The sequence below is a fragment of the Anomaloglossus baeobatrachus genome, chromosome 8 (genome assembly GCF_048569485.1).
Source record: "Anomaloglossus baeobatrachus isolate aAnoBae1 chromosome 8, aAnoBae1.hap1, whole genome shotgun sequence".
NCBI lineage: Eukaryota > Metazoa > Chordata > Amphibia > Anura > Aromobatidae > Anomaloglossus > Anomaloglossus baeobatrachus.
In genome coordinates this window covers 203819104-203837615 of record NC_134360.1, presented here as the reverse complement: position 1 = coordinate 203837615, position 18512 = coordinate 203819104, and the positions used below count along the sequence as shown (strand labels likewise).

The window sequence follows — 18512 nt, the reverse complement described above, 5'->3', positions numbered from 1 at the left end:
ACCGAGGACGCCATTGACTATGTGACCCTGAAAGCCGAAATACTGGCTCGGTTGGGGGTGAATACCTATGTACGGGCTCAGCGGGTAAATCAGTGGTTCTTTGAGGAAGCCAAACCCGTACGCTCCCAGGCCTATGACTTGTTACATCTTGTAAAAAAGTGGTTGCAGCCTGACACTCTGAGCCCGGCGCAAATGGTGGAAAGGGTAGTAGTGGATCGTTTTGTGCGCACTTTACCCGTCACCGTTCAACGGTGGGTCGGACAGGGTGACCCGAGTACCCTGGACCAATTAGTGTCCCTGGTAGAGCGGCATGTGGCTACGCAGGACTTGATACGAGACACTGAGACTTTGCGTACCGCCCGTCGGTCCGGCACCTCCAAGCCTAGGGCCAAGGACCCACCGCGGACACCGGTGCGGGAGTCCGCTACCGTCCCATCTGAGGCCGCACCCTCCGTCCCTGAGGTCCGGAAAACTATGTACCCTAAACGACAACTCGTCAAGGGGGTGTCCTTCCCTATTAGATGTTGGCGGTGCCAGCGGGTGGGACATATAGAAGCCCAGTGTCCACTCACCACGGAGCCCATGGATTGTGGGGTTACCCGGCGGGGTTCAATGTATGCTCAGGTGGTGTGTACCGCTGACCTGGTCTACCCAGAGACTGAGCCCCACTTGTGCCAAATTCAGGTGAATAGATGTCCGGTTACAGGCTTGTTGGATTCCGGAAGCTTAGTGACCCTTGTGCGATCAACCCTAAGGGCTAAAGTAAAGGCCACAGGACGTACCGTGGGGGTGGTTTGCATACATGGGGACCGCCGAGACTATCCCACGGGGATAGTCACCATCATAGCACCTTGCGGTCAGGTGCAACATGAGGTGGGACTTATTAATACTCTTCCCTATGATGTGATCCTAGGAAGGGATCTGCCCTATTTTTGGACTTTATGGAAGGGACCTCCTAAGTCCCCTCAGATATTGGTCAGTCCGGGACCTGAGCCCTACAATCCTGAATCCGGGACGCCTGCCGTAGGGGTCCCCATGATAGGGACAGGATGTGAACCTGATAGGTCGCCCCTAGAGGTATTGGCAGGAGAGGCTGAGACGGTCGAGCCCATCCCGGAGTTGGAGGCGTCCCCGGATACGTTTGGGACAGCCCAACTCCAGGACCCTACATTAATACATGCCCGGAGTCGGGTGACAGTAGTTGACGGGGTGGCACAGCTGCCTGGTGCCCAGGTAAGATACCCCCATTTCGCTCTTAAGCAGGATTTACTCTACCGGGTAGATGAAATACGGGGCGTAGGGGTAGAGCAGTTGGTGGTGCCCCAGCCGTATCGCCGGCGGGTCCTCGACTTGGCTCATAAACACCTGATGAGTGGTCACCTAGGGGTCAAGAAAACGCAGGAGCGAATATTGCAAAGGTTCTATTGGCCCGGGGTCTTTGGGGAGGTAAAACGGTTCTGCGAAACCTGCCCGGAGTGTCAGCTTACCGCGCCCCTGACCCACTTTCGCAGTCCGTTGGTACCGTTACCCATTATAGAAGTCCCTTTTGAACGGATAGGGATGGATCTGGTGGGGCCCCTCGTAAAGTCTGCTCGAGGGCACCAGCATATCCTAGTGATCGTTGACTATGCCACCCGGTATCCCGAGGCGATACCTCTCAGACATACTGCAGCCAAGCTTATAGCTCGGGAGTTGTTTGCTGTGTTCTGCCGGGTGGGGTTGCCCAAGGAGATCCTTACGGATCAGGGGACCCCATTCATGTCTAAAGTGACCAAAGAGCTATGCCGGCTACTCCAGATCAAGCAGTTGCGTACGTCTGTGTATCATCCTCAGACGGATGGTTTAGTGGAACGATTCAATAAAACCCTGAAAACCATGCTCAAAAGGGTGATTTCCAAAGACGGGAAAGACTGGGATATGATGCTTCCCTATTTGATGTTTGCCATACGAGAGGTGCCACAGGCATCCACGGGGTTTTCGCCTTTTGAATTGTTATACGGGCGACATCCCCGGGGATTGTTGGACCTGGCAAAAGAAACCTGGGAGCAGGAGCCCACCCCCCATAAAAGTGTGATTGAACACATTTTGGGTATGCAGAACCGCATAAGCGCGGTCATGCCAATTGTGACGGAGCATTTACAGGAGGCTCAGGCCGCGCAAAGCGGCCGCTACAATAGACAAGCCACCGTGCGGACCTTTAAACCCGGGGATCGGGTGTTGGTATTAATCCCCACGGCGGAGAGTAAATTCCTGGCTCAGTGGCAAGGCCCCTACGAGATAAAGGAAAGAGTCGGGGTGGTTAACTATAAAGTATTGCAGCCCGGTAGGCGGAAACCTGAACAAATATACCATGTCAACCTATTAAAACCTTGGCAGGAACGGGAAAGCCTGATGGCTGTTTTTTCCCCACCTCCCTCCTCTTCGGGTCGTTCACATCCGGCTCCAGCGACCTCCGGAGAGGACGAACCGGAAGTAAGGATTGGAGAAGCCCTCACCAAGCAACAGAGGCGAGAGGCCAGACGGTTGGTTCAGCAGAACCCCGATGTCTTCTCTGAGCTGCCCGGTAGGACCAGTCTGATACGACATGATATTGTCACCGAGCCCGACCTGAAGGTACGCCTGAAGTCATACCGGGTACCGGAGGCTCGACGACAAGCCATATCGGAGGAAGTAAAGACAATGTTACGCCTGGGGGTCATTGAAAAATCCCGGAGTGAATGGGCTAGTCCGATTGTCCTAATACCAAAACCCGATGGCTCCTTAAGGTTCTGCAATGACTTTAGGAGATTGAACGAAATATCCAAGTTTGATCTCTACCCCATGCCCCGGGTGGATGAGCTGATTGATAGGCTGGGACAGGCGCGATATTTTACCACGCTCGACCTGACCAAGGGGTACTGGCAGGTGCCACTAACGGAGTCCGCCAAGGAGAAAACCGCTTTTGTTACGCCGGAGGGTCTCTTCCACTATGTTGTCTTGCCTTTTGGGTTACATGGCGCTCCGGCCACGTTCCAGAGGTTGATGGACTTAGTGCTGGAACCCCACCAGGCGTATGCATCAGCGTACCTGGATGACATCATTATTTACAGCTCCGATTGGCAGACTCACTTGGAACAGGTACAAGCGGTGGTGGACGCGCTTCGAACAGCCGGATTGACAGCCAATCCCAAGAAATGTGCATTGGGACTCACGGAAGCCCGCTACTTGGGCTACGTGATAGGCCAAGGAGTGATTAAGCCCCAAATTAACAAGGTCGAGGCGATCTAGAAGTGGCCTAGACCCCTGACCACGAAGCAGGTTAGGGCCTTCCTGGGTATCGTGGGGTACTACAGGAGGTTTGTAAAAGATTTTGCGGGACTATCAGCCCCCTTGACGGACCTTCTCAAAGGCAAGAAGTCCGTCATGGTGCGCTGGACTCCGCAGGCCGAGGACTCCTTCCGGGCCCTGAAGGAGGTCCTGTGCGGACAGCCCGTTCTGGTCAACCCTGATTTCCGGAAGGAGTTCATAGTACAGACTGACGCCTCGGAGGTCGGCCTGGGGGCAGTGCTGTCTCAGGTGGTTCAGGGGGAGGAACACCCCGTCACCTTCTTAAGTAGGAAGCTCACCCCTCCCGAGCGGAATTATAGCGTAGTGGAGAAGGAGTGCCTGGCGATCAAGTGGGCCTTGGAGTCCCTACGCTATTACCTGCTGGGACGTCAGTTTCGCTTGGTGACGGATCACTCTCCACTGGTCTGGATGAGGTCCGCCAAGGAACGGAATGCCCGGGTTACCCGGTGGTTCCTTTCTCTGCAGAACTTCCGGTTTACGGTTGAACACCGGGCCGGTAGGTTGCAGGGCAACGCCGATGCCTTGTCCCGCGGCCCGTGTTTGATGGCAGGAGTTCAACCCCGCACGCTTGAACTGAGGGGGGGGGGTATGTGAGACTGTGACCGGGGTTATCTATGACGGCCGGTATGTCTCGCCCCGGTTGTGCTCACTCCATGATAATCCACTATAGGGTTAATGCTGTTTCCCTACAGGCTGAAGGAAGGGTTAAATAGATTCAGGAACGAGGGCAGGTGTGCCGGGTGTGAGGGAGTGATCACATCTCCCTGAGTTCTCTGCCGGAAAGGCACATATGTACTATTGTGGACTTTTTCTTTGGATAATAAACCGTGTGTTGTGAACCTTGGTGCCTGGATCCCGTGTCTTCTGCAGCGCAGCCGACGACGCTACCTCACACCCCTCTCCACCACCCCCGGTAAGCTACATTCGGATTAAAAGACGCATCCCCTCATTTTTCTCCAAAATTTTTGGGAGGAAAAGTGCGTATTATAATCCGAAAAATACGGTATAACAACGCGGAAGACTTTTTCTCAGAACTCTGAATTCTGCCATTCTTTAGTAATTCCTCCCAGAAATCTATGACTTCATTAACCACTGGGAATTATCAGTTATGTGTCTCCGTTCACTTTCTGACATAGTCCAATAAACAACATCAGTCTTGATAAGGGGCATGGTGGAGTCTGGTGCTCCTGATTCATTAAGAGTTATATGCCTCTTAATGAATAGGGCTTGTCTGAAAAGTGATGAGTGCCTCAGTGGGCCTCACCCCAAATCTTACTCCAGTCAGGGATTGGAGTAAGATTTCTGGTTTAAGGAGCACCACAGCTCATCATGAAGTAGACAAGCTTTGGTGTTACGTCCCCATCCCGCCCTATCTCTGTCCATTTTAGTGGAACTTGAGAAAACGTGTATGAAAACACCAAAGGTTGCAACATTTATGAGCAAACTTGAGTTGTGCAAATATTTTATGACTTGAAGGGAACCTGTCAGCAGATTTGGGGCCTATAAGCTGCAGCCACCATTAGTGGGCTCTTATATACAGCATTCTAACATGCTTTATATAGGAACCCAGGCTGCTGTGGAGAACGTAAACATTTTTTATAATACTTAAACGGTCGCTGCGGTGGAGTTGGGTCATATATTCTCCGTCTGAAACTTGTGTGCATGACTCGTCCTACGTCATACACACTCGCCAGTCCCACACAGGTGCACTACAATACTCAGGGCAGATCAAAGTGCACCTGCACAGGACCTCAATGCCGGCGAGTGTGAATGATGTCAGACGCGTCATGCACCCAGGCTTCAGAAGAAGGAGAACAAATATGGCCGAAAGAGGAGGCGCCGGCACCGGAGAATGGAGACGCCCATACGACCCAACTCCTCCGCACCGACCGTTAGGTGAGTATTACCATGTTAGAATGCTGTATATAAGAGCCCACTGGTGGTGGCCACAGCTTATAGGCCCCAAATCTGCTGATAGGTTCCCTTTAATGTAACACGCCTGATTTCTGTCAAAAATACGTTGATGAATTTGAACCGTTGTATATCATGCAGGTTTTCTGTGATCACATTATTAATTGCCTATTATTTGAAGACATCTGTGTTGGGGAGAATTTTATACAAATTTTTTTCCCTATCAGCCAAAATTATACAAATAGGAAGTAATCTTTGTAATAGGTAAATGTTATGGAGTTGCTGTAAATGTAATTCCCTAACTTGTAATCTGTCCCTGAATGGCTCATTATTGCTATAAATTAGAGGTAATGTAGAAATTGTCAGAACTTTGCTTCTCTGTCTTGAAAAGCTTCTGCAGAAAAATTAATTGTTGGAAATCAAAGGAAACTTGATTTTTGTGAAAAATTGCTACTATCTATATATATAATTGCCTTATTCTGTCTGTCTGTCTGTCTTGCTCCAAAATTGTGTCCTTACGGTGACACAAAGCTGATTGGCCGCTGGGCTCGCCATGGCCCCGCCCCCCCACACGGATTGGCCGCTCGCCCAGGCTGCGCCCCCACACGGATTGGCCGGCCGCTCGCCCAGGCTCCTCCCCCCCACAGATTGGCCTCTTGCCCCGGCACCCTGCAGGCATTGGCAACTCGGCCACGCCCCGCCCCCCTCACGCAATGCACACTAGCTCTGGCCCCGCCCCCCACGCATTCCCCGAACCGACACGGTAACGGAGCCACGACTACCAGGTGAGTACTGTACCCCTGGGAGCCCACATCAGCGTACGCCGCCAAACCAGCCGACACATACCCTCGCATTGCTGGGGCTGGCCGGCGTATGCTGGTGTGGGCTCCCGTGCGAGCGGGGGACGAGATACGCTGGTAACCATGGTAGCATAGTTACCAGCGCATCAAGGTCCTGCAGCGGCGGAACATACACACACGCACACATACACACACACACACATCAGATCACACACACCTCACACACACATCACATCGCATCCACATACTCACAACATCCTGGGATATCGCTTGCTTCTCGGCGGCGATACTGTGCTGTGAGCTTCCAGGACCTGCCGGAGGATCACATGGCCAGAAGCATGTGGTATCTCCGGATGTTGTGAGTATGAGCGCATATGTGCAATATCGTCAATGTGTGTGTGTGTGAGTGTATGCGATCGGGGGTGTGTGAGTGTATGCGATCGGGTGTGTGTGAGTGTATGCGATCGGGTGTGTGTGAGTGTATGCGATCGGGTGTGTGTGAGTGTATGCGATCGGATCTGTGAGTGTCGGCAGAGGAGCACGGCGTGCTGGAGGAGGCTGAGAGAAGAGAGGCTGATGCTGGGGGAGGCTGGGGTAGGCTGGGAGGAGAGAGGCTGATGCTGGGGACCGAAAAGGCTGATGCTGGGAGGAGAGAGGCTGATGCTGGGGTAGGCTGGGAGGAGAGAGGCTGATGCTGGGAGGAGAGAGGCTGATGCTGGGGGAGGCTGAGGCTGGGGGAGGCTGGGAGGAGAGAGGCTGATGCTGGGAGGAGAGAGGCTGAGGCTGGGGGAGGCTGAGGCTGGGGTAGGCTGGGAGGAGAGAGGCTGATGCTGGGGACAGAAAAGGCTGATGCTGGGAGGAGAGAGGCTGATGCTGGGAGGAGAGAGGCTGATGCTGGGAGGAGAGAGGCTGATGCTGGGAGGAGAGAGGCTGATGCTGGGGGAGGCTGAGGCTGGGGTAGGCTGGGAGGAGAGAGGCTGATGCTGGGAGGAGAGAGGCTGATGCTAGGGACAGAAAAGGCTGATGCTGGGAGGAGAGAGGCTGATGCTGGGGACAGAAAAGGCTGATGCTGGGAGGAGAGAGGCTGATGCTGGGATGAGAGAGGCTGATGCTGGGGACAGAGAGGCTGATGCTGGGGACAGAGAGGCTGATGCTGGGGACAGAGAGGCTGATGCTGGGAGGAGAGAGGCTGATGCTGCGGGTAGAGAGGCTGATGCTGGGAGGAGAGAGGCTGATGCTGCGGGCAGAGAGGCTGATGCTGCGGATAGAGAGGCTGATGCTGGTGCAGCATGGGGGAGGGAGCACGATGGGGGGTGCGCAGCAAGGGGGATGGAGCACGTTTGGGAGTGCGCAGCATGGCGGATGGAGCACGTTTGGGAGTGCGCAGCATGGCGGATGGAGCACGTTTGGGAGTGCGCAGCATGGCGTATGGACCACGTTTGGGAGTGCGCAGCATGGCGTATGGACCACGTTTGGGAGTGCGCAGCATGGCGGATGGAGCACGTTTGGGAGTGCGCAGCATGGCGGATGGAGCACGTTTGGGAGTGCGCAGCATGGCGGATGGAGCACGTTTGGGAGTGCGCAGCATGGCGGATGGAGCACGTTTGGGAGTGCGCAGCATGGCGGATGGAGCACATTTGGGAGTGCGCAGCATGGCGGATGGAGCACGTTTGGGAGTGCGCAGCATGGCAGATGGAGCACGTTTGGGAGTGCGCAGCATGGCGGATGGAGCACGTTTGGGAGTGCGCAGCATGGCGGATGGAGCACGTTTGGGAGTGCGCAGCATGGCGGATGGAGCACGTTTGGGAGTGCGCAGCATGGTGGATGGAGCACGTTTGGGAGTGCGCAGCATGGCGGATGGAGCACGTTTGGGAGTGCACAGCATGGGAGATGGAGCACGATGGGGGGTGCGCAGCATAGGGGATGGAGCACGATGGGGAGTGCGCTGCATGGGGGATGGAGCACGATGGGGAGTGCGCTGCATGGGGGATGGAGCACGATGGGAAGTACACACACACACACACACACACACACACACACACACACTGGGAACCACAAACAACTGCCCTACACAGACACCCACACACACAGACAACGCTGCACACACACAACACCCAACACACAAACACCGCGGCACACACAAATATACGCACATACCGCACAACACACACATTGCACAAATCATACCTCCCCCCAAAACACACCACACACACACACAAACCGTGCAACACACACACAACGCTACAGACACACAGCGCTCCACAAACAACGCAACACACATACAACACCGCTCTCACCCCCCGCCACACCCAGACAACACCCAGAACATGTACAGCGCCCTACACAAATACTTGGTAACTACACACAACAACATCTATATATATAACAAAAATCATACATGAACTACACAATACGTAAATTCTAGAATATCCGATGCGTAGAATCGGGCCACCTTCTAGTGTATCTTATAATTGTCTTTTCATTGCTTTCCATAAATATTTGCTCCTGGTTTCAGATGTCTTTTTTGTATTTAGCGCAATATTGCCAGTGGTGGCACTGGAGGTGGCATTGTTGGTGAAGGCACTGAAGGCGGTATTCTTCCTTGGAAGTCTCTTTAAAAGTTAGGATCTAATCCTACTTAGCAAAGAAACCTGGTAAGCCGTAATAAAATATGTTTCAGAATATACTAAAATGCTGAAAATGAAAGTGAAACACATCCTTATATTAAGCAATTATACATTTCCATCATTGAAGTTACAGTAGCTAGAAGGAAAAGTAGTGGAATTACAAAAATCATCAAACCATCTCAATTTATTCAGAGTTGAGTATGAGCGCCTCATGTTGAAATCCCTGCACTTACAACCTCTGCTGCTATCAATGAGGTTGTTAACCCCTTCATGACGAAGGATGTACTGATACGTCTTTGGTCGCCTCTCTCCGGTTACCGCAGGCTCCAGTGGCGAGCCCATTGTATTCCCCGCACCTGTCTGCTGATCTGATCTGCAGAGATGTGCGGTTAACATGCGTGGGTGGATCTCAGATCCACCCGCATCTGTTAACCCGTTAGATTGCGCTGTCAAACTCTGACAGCGCAATTTAAAGGGCTGCAGTGAGGACCACGAAGGCCCCACCGCCATCGTTGGCCCTGTGACGTGATCACAGGATGCTATGGTGTTGCCATGGTAGCACGGGATCAGCTGATGACCCCTGATGCTACCATGACTTCCTGTGGAAGCCGACAGAGCGTCTGCACTCACAATAACACTGCATTTTCGCTGTTCAGAGTGATGGTGCAGCATAGCTCTGATCAGCACAAGTGCTTAGACTGTGAAGTCAGAAAGTCCCCTAGGAGGACTAGTATAATCATTAAACAAAAGTTAAAAAAAGTTTGAAAAGCTAAAAAACCCTAAAAGTTGAAACCACTCTGTTACGGTTCAGGGTTCTCCTGAATCTTGAACTGCTCCTGCTCCATTTTCATTCCCTGCTGTGGTGCCTGCTGGCTCTCCTACGCCACCTGTCCACCACTCCAGGCGCCTGGCTGCTAGGCGTCAGGTGTCCAGGATTGTTGTAAGTTTTGAGGCTAAGTCCCTGTTCAGTGACGTGGCGGCCTCTGATTGGTCGTTGATGCCATCATTGGTGATGTTACGGTCTCTGATTGGCCACTGCGGGCACCATTGCCATCTGGGCATATGACGCACATGGCTGCGCGTGTGTGCCGCCCCCGTGCCAGCAGCCGCCGCTGCTCGGGTCCGGACCTTCTAAGAGGGGTGGCTTGAGGGTCTCCAGACCCGGGAGTCTCATGGACATGCCGTATGAAAAGGGGGACGTAGATGTACGGGCTAGGCCGTATTAAGTTCGTGACGCCACCCACGGTGTGTGGTGAGTTGGGACACCACCGCTGCGGTTATGGGGCACCCGGGGGAGATGTAGCGGCAACTGGATGTTAACCCCTCCGTGCGTAGGGATGGTTGCCCCGGGACCCAGTGTCTTGTGCAGGGTATAGCGACAGCAAGGGGATGTTTTATTACTCACAGTCAATGAATCACACGAGTCTTTGGTAAACTAAGGTGCTCGTGGCCGGCACCGCAGCTGGTTGCATTCGGCTCCCCCACCCGGGCTGGTGGTCTCTATCCTTTTCCTCTGCACTGACTTTGTGTAGGTGGACTTCCTAGTCTGAAACTCAGGAGTCCGCCGCTGGCTGGATGTGGCCTAAGGAGCCGTGCCTGCAGATGCTGGCCCGTGGGATCTATAGGCCCTGGCGGTGACCTCTTATCCCTATCGGTGGGCTGTTGTCTTCTATGAGGAACTTTGGGTGGGACAGGACCTAGAATCCTGGCCTCAATCGGTTAATTAACCAGGCCGCTGGTTTCTGGTCCTGGCTTCAGGGTCCGAGTACCCCCCTTTGTGATCCAGTTTTCGGGTCGGTTCCCCGTGTCGGTACCGGTGGGCTACAACCCTGTCCTGGTCCACCTCGGTTCTGCCGAGCCATCTTCCCGTCTCCTGCTGATGGAGACCACCGTCTGTCACCTAGCCAAAGGCACCAGGGCTCCTACCCTGGCACCGTCCAACTTGAACTTCCTCTGCTGGAGATACACTTAGCTCCAGCCCACACTCCTCTCCACTTGAACTAACTAAGTTTCTGACTAGACTACACATTTTCCCGCCCCGGGCTGTCTAGACCCCTGGGTGGGCGTGTCCAACCACCTGGTCCCACCCACTGGTGTGTCTATCTTTCCCTAAGGGGGGGTGACTAGGCTTTCAGGTCGGCTGTGTGTTTCCTAAGTGATGGAAGGGTGTTGTGCAGGGGCCTATCTGTGACTACCTGGTTTTGCCAGTGCGTCACATGTGCATCGCATATGTGGCGCCCCTGAGGCTTCCGTCGCCACAGGTCATTGCACCCCATCAGCGGTGTGATGCCCCATTCTGGGAGAGGAAGAGAGTGAACTCCGGTCCCCTGGTAAATCCACACTACACCCATTGTTAGGTGCATACTGGGACCAGGGAAAGTGGCAGGCAACCCTCCCATGCTGCATGCTGAGAGGGGCTGTAAGACCCATCCCTGCTCCCATAGGGTGGTAGCTTAGCAACTGGGGAGGTGGGAGGAGCCACCAGAGAGCAGATAGAGAAAGGAAGGTCAAGTTAGTTTCAGTTTACCTCAGGGAGTGAGAGAGTAAGGAGTGAGCATGTAGTTGGAGGAGAAGAACGAGAGAAAGGAGGGAGGAGGAGGTCTGCCGGAGGCAGGCAAGGAAGAGGAGAAAGGAAAGAAGGAAAGACAGGGTCGCAGGGCCGCGGGTAGTCCTGCAGGTACCACGAGCAGTCCTTGTTAGGTACCGAAGCCGAGGGCCTAGAGGCAGCTACGGGTAGCTGCGGGCTGCGGGGGCCTGTTCCACATTGACATCGGTGGAGTGATTAAGCTGCGACAGGGGATGGTCCCTAGAGACTGGAGGAGTGCAAAGACAATCTCCAAACAGTAAAAACCGAGGCCCAGGGACGTTGCAAGCTCCCAGGGCCAGAACCCATAGCAGACTTTCAGAAAAGGGGTAATCAGCCGACAGGTGACCCCCCAGCCTGGAGGCTGCAGTGGAGGCCAAGCCAGGTTCATCTTAACTAAGGCAAGGCTAGTGAAGACAGCAGAGAAGGAGACACTAAGAGAAGGGCACCGGATTTCACGCCCTGAATCACCCAGAAGGCGGAGGTCCCTGACAGAGATTCCAGCAGTCCAAGGGTCCTGCTGCCTCGATATGAACTGTGAGTAAAGAACTTGAACTGCACCCTTGGAGTTGCCTCTGTCATTTCATCTGCATAGACACTCACAAGCACCAACTGTGCCCCGGGACACCGCTCCACCTGTGGGGAGCAGTACCACCATTGCTGCTATAACATCCCCCGGAGGCCTCATACAGCAGCGGCGGCCTATTAGCCGCATACCACAGGTGGCGTCACGAACACAAACTTTAAATCAGCCACATATTCTACTGACACCCACCAGGGCCACGGAGCCGGGCCCAGCCACCACTGACTACCACCGGACTAGTCCGGCCCGGCACCGGGTGTCCCATAGCCCTGGGGTGGGCGAGTCAATTTTGGCATCACGAACAGGATTTCGTGCCCGGTCACACCGGGTACTGTGCGCCTGAAGAACCGTGTGACAGACTGTGTACTTTACTGAGAAACCGCTGCCATTAGCGCTGCTGAGAGTGGGAAGAAGGGGGGCGTGCAAGAAGAAAGGGCGCGAAGAGAAGCCCCGCCCACCTTGTCCAAGAAAAGCGCGCGAAGCGGTGCCCGCCATAGAAGGCGGAGGAAGAAAAGATGGCGCGTGAAGAAGCTAAAAGGATGGACGCCGAGCAACGAGCGGCCAGAGGAGGAGTGGCCGGGCCGGGACACGCACCTCAGAACCGGGTTGTGTCCTTTGTCCTGGAGAGCGGAGAAGATCCAGCAGCCGCTGCAGAGCCGGGTAAAGAGAGTGACACCCCCAGCCGGCGGAACCCGGATTGCCGGGTGGGGTTCCTGCCCGGTCCTCCTGCAGGCGCGCGTGCCACGACCGCAGCTCCGATACCAGCACCCTGCAGCAGGACAGCGACCACCAGAACACCGGAGATGCAACTGAGGGGTGAGTCATTTAATGCCCCTGCTGGCGCGAGAGCCCCAACCCCCGCTGCCATGCCCGCGGTCCCTGGAGGGACGCCCGGCACGGCGACGCCGATCCGGGCCGCAGCTACGCCAGGTGCGGCACGCCAAGATCTCACCGCCGGAGCGACGCCCATCCACACCGCAGCAGCGACTCCAACCCAGGCCGCCGCCATGCCAGGCGCGACCCGCCAAGACAAGGAGGCAGCCCCAGAAGAGCCAGAGTGGCGCCGTATGGCTGGTAACCCCCTGCAAGCCAGCAGCCTCGCGCCAGCCAGTAACCCTATGCAAGCCAGCAGCACTACCTCAGAGCAGGCCCAGGCCGCAGCATCTTGCAGCAGGCCTGCTACAGCCACGCAGGAGACGCAGACTGTGCTGACCGCTGTCTACCTGCTGCCAGGTGGGGAGCCGGAGAAGAATCCCTACATGTAAAGAAGTAAGAAGCAGCTGAACTGTACATAGCCCCTCATTCTTTTTGAAGAAGTCCCTTGTGTTACTGCCCCTCATGCTTTTTGAAGACGTCACCCCCCCCATGTTTATGTGTTACCGGGCCACTGAACTGGAATGTGGACCCCGGTGAATGTGTATGTGTCTTATGTAACCAGGCCATTGGACTTAATGGCTGGTTGATTCTGTCCCATTGTTGATTGAAAGAAACGAACTGTCGGGCTACTGGACTTGTTGTAGCCGAAAATGTATATAGTTGCACCTGTTGTGCCCCCTACCAGAATTATGGGGGATGTGCCCAAACTGTGCAATGAACTGAAAGTGCACACATAGTTTCTTTATAAGAAGTTCGCAACATTTACCGATATGTGCCTCCCATAAAGGGAAGAAATGTTTTATTGTTTCATGTTTTGCATACAAAAATGTTTTGCAGTTTCTTCACATGTTTTTGTTGTTTTACAGCCCGAGGACGTGCTGGGATTTGCTGTGGGGGAGTGTGGCACCCCTGAGGCTTCCGTCGCCACAGGTAATTGCACCCCATCAGCGGTGTGATGCCCCATTCTGGGAGAGGAAGAGAGTGAACTCCGGTCCCCTGGTAAATCCACACTACACCCATTGTTAGGTGCATACTGGGACCAGGGAAAGTGGCAGGCAACCCTCCCATGCTGCATGCTGAGAGGGGCTGTAAGACCCATCCCTGCTCCCATAGGGTGGTAGCTTAGCAACTGGGGAGGTGGGAGGAGCCACCAGAGAGCAGATAGAGAAAGGAAGGTCAAGTTAGTTTCAGTTTACCTCAGGGAGTGAGAGAGTAAGGAGTGAGCATGTAGTTGGAGGAGAAGAACGAGAGAAAGGAGGGAGGAGGAGGTCTGCCGGAGGCAGGCAAGGAAGAGGAGAAAGGAAAGAAGGAAAGACAGGGTCGCAGGGCCGCGGGTAGTCCTGCAGGTACCACGAGCAGTCCTTGTTAGGTACCGAAGCCGAGGGCCTAGAGGCAGCTACGGGTAGCTGCGGGCTGCGGGGGCCTGTTCCACATTGACATCGGTGGAGTGATTAAGCTGCGACAGGGGACGGTCCCTAGAGACTGGAGGAGTGCAAAGACAATCTCCAAACAGTAAAAACCGAGGCCCAGGGACGTTGCAAGCTCCCAGGGCCAGAACCCATAGCAGACCTTCAGAAAAGGGGTAATCAGCCGACAGGTGACCCCCCAGCCTGGAGGCTGCAGTGGAGGCCAAGCCAGGTTCATCTTAACTAAGGCAAGGCTAGTGAAGACAGCAGAGAAGGAGACACTAAGAGAAGGGCACCGGATTTCACGCCCTGAATCACCCAGAAGGCGGAGGTCCCTGACAGAGATTCCAGCAGTCCAAGGGTCCTGCTGCCTCGATATGAACTGTGAGTAAAGAACTTGAACTGCACCCTTGGAGTTGCCTCTGTCATTTCATCTGCATAGACACTCACAAGCACCAACTGTGCCCCGGGACACCGCTCCACCTGTGGGGAGCAGTACCACCATTGCTGCTATAACATCCCCCGGAGGCCTCATACAGCAGCGGCGGCCTATTAGCCGCATACCACAGGTGGCGTCACGAACACAAACTTTAAATCAGCCACATATTCTACTGACACCCACCAGGGCCACGGCGCCGGGCCCAGCCACCACTGACTACCACCGGACTAGTCCGGCCCGGCACCGGGTGTCCCATAGCCCTGGGGTGGGCGAGTCACATATGCTCTGTGGAGTGGTTCAGAGCTGTGCAGCCATACTGCAGCATTAGCGCCATTACAGTCTGGAAGCAGTAGACAAGGTTAGGCGTCGGTAACCCTCACGCCAAGATAATGTGGTGAGGTACTGTTAGGGTCAGTCACTCCGCTTCTCCTCCACCAATCCAGTCCTTCAGTGGCAGCTCAGTGATGTCAACTGAGCTGCACCTTCTGTCTTGGTGTGCTACGTTCCTACACGGACAGTCACCTTCTGGATCCTCCTTGTGCAGTTAACAAGGGAGGTCCTGTTTTCGGCGAGTGTGCAGTTAACACCGCTTAGTGTGTTTTCATTTTCTCTGAAGCTGTGTTATTCGTCCGGTCATCCATCTGTAGCCTTACCACCTTGGGAGACGTTAGAGCTTTTATTATCTTTGGCTCTAACTGTCCTCTCAAGTAACACCCTCCTTTTATCCCATTGAAAATAAAACAATTAAACAAAGAAAAAAATATACATATTTGGCATTGCTGCATTCAGAAATGTCTGATCTATCAAAATATCAAATCAATCAATCTGATCAGTGCATGGCGTGTCAAGAAAGAAAATTCCAAACGTCAATATTACGTTTTTCGGCCACCGCAACATTTCATTAAAAAGCAATAACAGGCGATCAACACACTACATCAACACAAAAATGGTATAATTAAAGACGCCAGATCAAGACACAAAAAATATGCTGTCACTGAGCCACAGATCCTAAAAAATGACAACTCTATGGGTCTGGGAAAATGGCAACAAAAGTGCAGTTCGTTTTTTGGACAAACTGATTATTTTATTTTCAGTACTTGGATAAAAGTAGAAGTATACATGTTTGGTATCTACAAACTCATACTGACGTGAGGCATCATACCGACACATCAGTTTTACCATATAGTTAACATGGTGAATAAAAAAAACAAAACCATTGTGCAATTTCCCATTTTTCCCTATTTCTGCACATTTGGATTTTTTCTTCTGGTTTCCAGTACATGTATGGTAAAACGAATGGTGTCATTCAAAAGTACAACTCATCTCACAAAAAAACCTCTTCATATGGCAATATTGAATGAAAAATAAAAAAGTTATGGCTTTCGGAAGAAAGGAAGTAAAAAACAAAATTCGCCCAGTGGTGAAGGGGTTAAAGGCTGTCTAAGGAATGTTCTACCACACTGCACTTGGGAAAATCATCAAGGTCCACTGCTGGCACCTGCCTTTGCTCTTGTTAACCAATGGAGTCCCAGACGTGCTCGATGGGAGACAAGTCCGGAGACGCTGCAGGCCATGGTAGCACATTTAGGTCAAGCAGAATGCTCATAGTATCATGGACAACATCATGTGCCCAGTGATCATGCGATTGAAATGCCTCTATCAGAGATTGACAGTGGCATTTATATAATTAAACATATGTATTGTCACTAGTGATGACTGAGCATGCTCACTACTGCTTGAGTTTCCTATTGACTTCCATTCTACTTGCTACAAGCCGATGCTGGATCGAGTAACGAGCAGTGAGAGCATGCTCTTTCATCACTAGATGTCACCAGTTCTCATTTTCAACACTTGCTATGGATTCTGCATCTCCCTGCAAAGTTTATTTAGGCAATGTCTACACAGGTCAGATGCACAGTGTCTATTTCTATCCAGATTTTGCAGATGGAAAATGTGCTGCAAATCACAGTATGAAATATCATCTATACTATGGAGAAAACCTGCAGGGTAAATTGATTGACACTGTGGATTTGACATGAACACTCCGTGAATTTATACTGCGGATATTCAAAACAGATTTCACAATTTGTAATCCAAAGATTGATGTCAGCCGTGTATCCGTATTTCTGTAGTATTTCTTAAATTAATGCAGGCTTATCATTTTTTTTTAGGGTCATTGGACACAAACAGTAGAATAAAAGAAAGCATGAAGAAAAAGAACAAAACAATTGATTTTTATTTTAATTATGATCCACAATACTTGCTATAAATCTTATGTTTCAGTCAATCAATAAATCATTTGGAAATCTAAATATTTGTGTGCTTTTTAATAACCTGTACTTATTGTCAGCCTGAGATCTGGTGAATAGTGGCATCTGGAAAAGCTTCTTAGGGCAAAGTCACACTGGTGTATGAGTCACACGAGTGCAATGCGAGAAAATGTCGCATTGCTCTTGGCCCCATGTAGGACAGTGCTGCAGCTCAGATCTGTGAATTTTTCCTCAGCCCTGATCGGACTGAGGAAAAAATCGTACCATAATGCGAGTGTCTGCGAGTCTGATCACTTGAACCCATAAAACTCTATGGGTGTGAGTGAATCATCGGACTGCACTCGCATGACATCTGAGTGCAGTGCAATATACGCACAGGCTGACAATGGAGGAGATGGGAGGATTACTGTCTCGTTCTCCTCCGCAGCTGTGATCCAATCTCAAAATCAGATCACAGTCACCTTACACTTGTTTCACGCTCGCAGCAGAGCAGAAGCCGAGGGTCATTAGCATATTGCAACCGATGCTCTCGCATCGGATGCCATACACTAGTATGACTCTGCCCTTACACATACACTGAAGGATAGGCATACAGGTGCAGTATTCACCAAGCCTCAGACGGACATCATTACATTTACTGTTGTAACTTTGGAGAGTATTAAAACCTACAGTACATGGTACTGAATTGTGATTGGATTAGTGTAAAATGTATCAAGGGTGTTATTAGGGTCTAAAATCAGTGGCCCTATGTAGATTTTCCTTTTTTAATTCAATTTAATCCTGTAGAACATATAGGAGAAAACTGTCAAGATGCAGTTTTAGGCAAAATACCATGATTACCAACACTTTTGTTTCGAATATAGTGATCCTTAAAGAGGTGGTTCTGCCCTTTTCGCTACTGGCCACATCAATATTATGTTGAAGAACAAGGTTTCTCTCAAATACCTTGTGTTGCCAATAGTGTCTGTGAGTGGCGCTATTGCGGTCGGCTCTTCCCCATTGCGTGACCCCTTGGCTCTGTGACCTTTGATGTTCAGTGATGTCACGTCAACTTCCAGTTGACCCGACATCACCAAGACCGGCCCCAGTCTCCGTGAGTCACTGGGCCATGGGCAGTGTTTCACGGCATGTCACAGCCCAGCATCGCTCTTGCTTGCGTGCTCTGCAGTGAAGGAGAAGGGAGCAGGGAGATGGGCTGTGACGCTGGGCTGTGATGAGCGATGACACACCATCCACAGCCCAATCACTCAGGAAGACTGTGGCCCGCCTCAGTTGACTGAGGTCGCGCGAAGGGAGTGAGCAGACTGCAATAGCGCCGCTCACATGCACAATTGGCAACACAAGGTATTTGAGAGAAACCTTGTTTCTCAACATAAGGCCCCTTTCACACGTCAGTGATTCTGGTACGTTTGTGCTTTTTTTTAAACGTACCAGAATCACTGACATACGCAGACCCATTATAATGAATGGGTCTGCTCACACGTCAGTGATTTGTCACTGCACGTGTCTCCGTGCAGCGTACCCGCGTGTGCGTGATTGCTGCACGGAGACATGTCCATTTTTTTCTGGCATCACTGATGTTCCACGGACCACGCAGTGGTGTGATCCGTGAAACACGTGCCAGAAAAAAACGTGCTTTTAAAATAAAAAACATTTTAACTCACCCGGCGTCCAGCGATGTCCTCTGCA

The 18512-nt window shown here is 52.3% G+C and overlaps 1 protein-coding gene across 3 annotated transcripts in view; it reads left to right on the top strand.

The window, feature by feature from the left end:
* Positions 1–16865, top strand: part of LOC142249404 (uncharacterized) — a 126585-nt gene extending 109720 nt beyond the window's left edge. For 2 of the 3 annotated variants that reach the window (XM_075321055.1, XM_075321054.1), the window contains 2 exons: positions 8573–8692; positions 16725–16865. In XM_075321055.1, the coding sequence (XP_075177170.1) occupies positions 8573–8656 (84 nt within the window). In that variant the 3' untranslated portion in view covers positions 8657–8692; positions 16725–16865. The remainder of the gene's footprint in view (positions 1–8572; positions 8693–16724) is intronic. The other variant, XM_075321056.1, reaches the window with a different exon arrangement.
* Positions 16866–18512: the final 1647 nt, after the last annotated feature.